Source organism: Hypanus sabinus, chromosome 14 (assembly GCF_030144855.1).
Source record: "Hypanus sabinus isolate sHypSab1 chromosome 14, sHypSab1.hap1, whole genome shotgun sequence".
NCBI classification, from domain to species: Eukaryota; Metazoa; Chordata; class Chondrichthyes; order Myliobatiformes; family Dasyatidae; genus Hypanus; species Hypanus sabinus.
The window spans coordinates 20,057,207-20,063,206 of record NC_082719.1 but is presented as its reverse complement, the minus strand read 5'-3'; the positions used below and the strand labels follow the sequence as shown (position 1 = coordinate 20,063,206).

The following is a 6,000-nucleotide window of genomic DNA, read 5'->3' as shown; positions in this document are numbered from 1 at the left end:
ACCAATCAAAAATCTATCAATCTTTGTTTCTTTACTATCCACATCCAAACTATCCAGGCCTTCCTGTATCTGGTAGGTTTCAATGAGATTCCCTCCCCCCCCTTCATCTTTCTGAACTCAGCAATGCTCAATTAAAAGTGGTTTATACACAAACGTTTACAGAGTAGGCGAATGATGATGATAATCTGTATGCATCTTTAACAATGTGAAATGAGTCGTGGAATTAGGCCAAGCTGAAGTGCTTACACACATCTCACCTAGGTCTGACTTCATGATACCCAATAACTTGGTCTCCAAAAGCTGTCTGTGGCAACAAATTCCATAGCTTCACCACCCTCTGAAGAAAATCTTTTTCTCAGTTTTAAAGGGATGTCCCTTAATTTTGAGGCTCTGCCCTTTTGTACTAAAGAAAATATCTTCTCCACATCCAAACTATTCAGGTCTTTTACTATTTGATAGGTTTTAATGAGGTTTCACCTTCACTCTCACTCTTCTGAACTCTGTCGAGTACAGGCCCAGAGATGTCAATGCCTTTTAGATGTTAAGCTTCTCATCTCCGGGATCATTCTGTGAACCTCCTCTGGACCAGCACATTCTTCCTCAGATAAGGGGTTCAAAATTGTTCACAATTTTCCAAATCTGGTCTGAGTATTAGCAATATATCCTTGCTTTAATATTCTAGTCCTGACAAAATGAATGCCAACAATGCATTTGTCTTTGTTATCCTGAACTAGGACTCCCAAATTCCTTTGCACGTCCAACTTTTGAATTTTCTCCTGATTTAGTAAACAGTCTAAAGCTTTATTCTTTCGACCAAGGTGTACAGCCCTACACTTTCCTATGCTGTATTTTATCTGCCACTATTTTGCCCTCTCTCCCAACTTGCCCAAATCCTTCTGCAGACTACTAGCCTCAGCAAATCTACCTGTACCTCAACTCATCTTGGTATTACCTTTAGACTGGGCCACAGATTGTAAGACCACAGTTATCAATGCAGAAAACAAAACGCACAGGCGAGTGATGACACTCATCATTTTTATTGTCTGCAGCTGTAAGTGGTTTGCAAGCTTCAATGTCATGATTTCTGACTGAGACCAAAGCTCAAGAACATTTAAAATTGTGAGAAGAATGGCAATTAATTTATTTCACATACTGTACTACTGGGTGATTTGTGAGAAGCCATGCAATGTATTTCACATCACTACCCGGAAAAGACTCAGAGCGGCTATAGAAAATGTATTGAATAAGTACAGCTGTGACCATAGCCAAGTTGTGATCGAACATTGCCCACTGAATAACAAAAAAGTTGGCACTGCAATCGAGCATGAGTAATTCATTACCAAAAAAAAATACATTTCGTCAATTGTAGTAACAAAGCTTAAAACAGGTAAATCTGGACCTGATAACAGCTGGAAGATGAACATTCCCCACACATCTTCCACTCATGGTCTGCTCTTCACAAAGTTAGTATTTGGTACAGTGGCATACATACAGTCCAGTATATTGAGAAATCAGAACATTTAAAAGGGAATACATGTTAAAAGTTTCAGGTTTTACCCAAGTGATGCAATGCATTAGCAATCCCACATAAATAGGGCTCTGTGGGTGGAGCTGTGCACGTCTGCTCTGTAAACTGATTTTCCAACACTACAATTGACATCACATTATGCAGACAGAGATGGGAACTCTTTGAGAACAGGTGAGCTTCGGTTTAAGTTGTGCTAATTATAACTTGCTCTATTCACAGAGCACACTTAAGAAACACGTCAGTATTCCATTTTCCGCAGACGTTGGCTGTCTAAGTTTAGTCTGACCTTGGTATAAATAATGGGAGAACTGAAGGATTTGTGCCTTCCTGCTATGATGAGCCATGCCGCATGATCTTCAGAGGTCAATAATCTCTATCAGCCATACAGAAGGGAGATAATCAGCTTCTGGGGTCATAACTAATCATCAGATATCAGGACAAAAATGCAATGTATAAATTCCTTTTGTTTACCAATATCATTTTGAAAAGTGTAAGTTATGCCAATTTGGCTTGAATTAAAATAAATTGAAACTCATCAACAATTGAAGTTATTTTGAAAGAAGTATTCATCTGACAGTGTACAGTTCAGCAATGATTGTTGGACCTTCTCTGTTCCAGGTGATTCTAAGTCCTTCATTGTTAACAGAAAAACAAAAAGTCACTTTTTGTGATACTGGTTGTGTTTCTCTCCAAGAGTTAATTTTCTTACAAAATTAGACTTTTCCCCTACACAATAGAGTAGAACCATGAAAGGTTAGTGTCTGTACAGAATCTTATACTTCAAAATTATAAATAGTAGTAATTCTCTGATGTTATTGGCAAGGCTACAAAAAGTTTTCTTATTGCTCTTAAAATATCTTTTCTGCAGAGACCTTTTGCTCTGCTGTATTCCTTCATAGGGTCCTTTAAAAAATGTATTTCAAATGTCACTTTTGAAAAAAAAGTTCCTTCTCTCCCTCTCTCCCTGGGAATTTTCAAGTGTAGTGCTGTTGCAGATTGGCGTGTAGTTGAGTTCCCACAAGGAGTATCTTCTGTCCAAACCATTGACTTCTTTAAAATAACGGTCTCTGATAGCACTTTAAATATGCTGTCTTTGATACCCTTGCTTATTGTGTGTACACTGTGAAAACCTGATAAAGACCCCTTGTTTTCAGTTTAAAGGGAAGAGGTAAATTTTTGCAGTGAGGTGCTAGGCTGGGAGTGGCTGATGGGTGAGGGAGCTGTCCTTTGTGACACAAAATCAGCAGGCAGGCTTTCCAACAAACACCTCAGCTGTTCCTCGCCCAGCTTGATCTTGTCATCCAGCTCCCGCTGCTCCATCAGCAGGGCCGCCTTCATCTTCACAAAGTGCTGGTAGTCTTCAAGTTGTTCTGCTGTCAAGTAGTTCTCCAGGATATCCAGAACCACCCCTGCCCTGCGATCCAGGTTCTCCTTCAGCTCCTTTGCATCCTCATGCTGGCTGACCAGAAGCCTTCGCTTTTCATTCAACATATTCTGAAACATTAGAGACACGCGATTAGAGTTTCAACATGGAGATGCCCAAAACGAGGATTTTTGAAAAATTAGTCCCTCTTCTCTAATTTTCTCCCCTTTCTATTTGCTGTGACTAAAATCTTTAGAACTTTTTGACTTCTATTAGGCCATCCATTTGGTCACTGTTCTGTTGCAAGTGGCGATGAGCGGATGTTAAGAATAGTCCCAACACTTTGCTCAACAGATGGCGTCTCACTTTCAAAGTCACTGGTTGATAATATAGAAAAAGTAAGCTAGGCTCAGTTAAGTTGTTTATTTACTTACGAGATACATCGTGGAACAGACCCTTCCAGCCCTTCAAGCTGTGCTGCCCTGCATCCCCCGATTTAATCCTAGCCCACTATGGGACAACTTACCGTGACCAATTAACCTGCCAATCAGTACATCTTTTGGAGCACCTGGAGGAAACCCAGGCGGTCTCGGGGAACGTTCTAACTTCTTACAGGAAGTGGCAGGAATTGAACCCGGGTAAAGCGTTGTGCGAACCACTCAGAAGTTATGGGTGTTGAGACTAGCTCTACTGCATGTGTCATTGCTCTGGGAAACAAATGCTTAAAAACTCTCTTATTCTTGGCTCCATAACCTTTATCCTTACAAAAATTGGCCCACAAAGCTGACATTAATAGAGACACAAGGGTTTGCAGATGCTGGAATCTGGAGCAAAAATAAACCCTTGCAAGAACTCAGTCCCGATGTAAGGTCTCAACCCGAAACATCGACCATCCTTTTGCCTTCACAGATGCTACTTGTGGGACTTAGTGGTTTCTGACATGTCTCATCAGTTTAAGCCACCATTTTACCCTTTGTACTGAGGGTCACTAACACCCAGGCATTTCCTAATAAATGAAAGAGCTGACTGGTCCACCATTTTGTATCATGAGAAGGTGCTTTTTTGTTCGCTTTATTGAGGGTGGTTGAAGTAGCTCGCTCAGGAGCACCCTGGTGGGTTTTTTAAAACTGAGAAACCACATTAAAATTCATTGTTGGTGCCTTAATATACAGCACTGATGGGAGCGGAAGCCCTCAGCTCAGGAAGGATTCAGGTTTGTGAAGAATTAGCCAGTTTCGCAGGGCAGGGGTGGACAAGGAGTCACTGAGAGATACGACATGGTCACAGGCCAGCCAGCCCACTTAGGGTACACCCATCACTCTCCCAGCCTGCACACTCAGCCAATTTACAGGCGCCAAATGAATCTTAACAACCTGCACGTGTTTGGGAAGTGGGAAAGAAGCAGAGACTCAGAGGAAACCTACACTATAGAAAGAAGAAGTGGGAAGTCCTTGCGGAAAGCCCCCAAGGACATGAATGAACTCAGCCCTCTGAGGCTATGAGGCAGCTGCTCTACTAGATGTACCACTCTGTCACTGGGGTAAAGTATGGCAGACAAGGGAAAATATTATTCGTCAGGGCTCTACAGCCAGTCAAACAAGGAAAAGGCAGAAAAGTAGAGAGCATCTGGTATTATTACATTTTACCCTGACATTATACCAACACTCATGATTAACGCCCCTCCATTACGAATGACTGTTGTCTTACTAAGGCTGATAGCCCCGTTCAAGTTCAAATGAATCAAGAATTAAATGCAGTGTGTCTGGTCAGTAAAATGTTACCTGCTGCTTTTACCTTCAACCCTCAGATGAAGCATCTATTGACGAATATCACAGTCACTTAAACAACTATGTTTAAACGGCAAACCCGAACCAGAAATACCTTGCACTTTAATCCTCTAATACCTGATTGCTCTTGATCAAATAACTAAAATTCTCTCTGTGGATTTTACCACAAGAGTTAAACGAACAGATTACGTACACGTTCCTCAGTGTTTGCGTTTTCATCCAGAGTCTTCAAGACATTTTCCACTCGTGCCAAACGACCAGAGAGGGAAAGCAGCAAGTTCACGACCTTATCCAAGTCACCAATGAACATTTTGTACTTCTCAAATTCGTTGGACTTGCACAAGTCTTTAATGATGGTCTCTACTTCGTCACCAAGAGCACCATTCAGTTTAATGTCGCTTGCAAGGCTCTCCTTTGCTTCTCGCAGGGTCTGAACTTTCTGTGTTATGCTTTCTATTAGTTCAGTCTACCAAGCAAAAAGAAAACAGAATTAGGCTACTGAAAAAAAATTGGAAGCCATTACCTGCCTTCTGAAACCATTTTTTAAATGCTCAAAAAACTTAACCAATTGTGAATATTTTTGTGCAATTACTACATATTTTATGCCCACAGAAGCAGGCTGCAGAGGGTTTGCTGGTCAATCTCACTGCCGAGCCGACAGACAGATGGGCATCTCAAAAGCCCAGAAGAGGAAAACCGGCGGGAGCACCATAGAGGCAGCAGAGCGAGCCTCAAGATGGCTGTGGGTCAGGAGGAGTGGTCCCGGGCAGACACCAGTCAGGGCCTGATCAACCCTGGCTGGGTCACCCAGACGAGGGTGTCTGATGTAGAAAGACCCAAAACACCCTGAGACCCCCGGTTACGTCGCTGCTGATGTGTCCGAGTGCATCGCAAGATGTATCATTCTATCATATGTTGGTTTTATGTTGACCAGAGTCACAGTGGACAAAGTCGGTCCTTTCACACTACAAGGTAATCATATGCAATCTTATTTCAGCAGTAGAACTGCAAACTGAATGAGATGTGCTATTGCAGAAACACTGATGAAGGGGCATTTGTTTTGTCCTGACTGCAAGCAGCTGGTTTGACTAAGAGAAGGCTTTACAATATCCAGGGTTCCCAACCTTTCCCATGCCGTGGAGCCTTACCATTATCCGAGGAGTCCGTGGACCCCAGAGTGGGATACCCTACTCTATATGCATTGAAAATATATTGAAGCCAAACCTTTCTACGTGTTCTGCAGATCTTGCAGGATTTGGCTTTACCATATTTCTTACAGCATTCAGATCAATCAGAAAGGCGGAAGCTGAACTCTGCTCCAG

The 6,000-nt window shown here is 42.1% G+C and overlaps 1 protein-coding gene across 13 annotated transcripts in view; it reads right to left on the bottom strand.

Annotated features, from left to right (window-relative positions):
• Positions 1 to 1,009: 1,009 nt before the first annotated feature.
• Positions 1,010 to 6,000, bottom strand: part of shroom3 (shroom family member 3) — a 429,988-nt gene continuing 424,997 nt past the window's right edge. For 10 of the 13 annotated variants that reach the window (XM_059988831.1, XM_059988833.1, XM_059988837.1 and 7 more), the window contains 2 exons: positions 4,872 to 5,144; positions 1,012 to 3,022 (listed from right to left, as the gene is read on the bottom strand). In XM_059988831.1, the coding sequence (XP_059844814.1) occupies positions 2,684 to 3,022; positions 4,872 to 5,144 (612 nt within the window). In that variant the 3' untranslated portion in view covers positions 1,012 to 2,683. Of the gene's footprint in view, positions 3,023 to 4,871; positions 5,145 to 6,000 lie in introns of all 13 variants that reach the window. The other 3 variants (XM_059988825.1, XM_059988826.1, XM_059988824.1) reach the window with 2 other exon arrangements.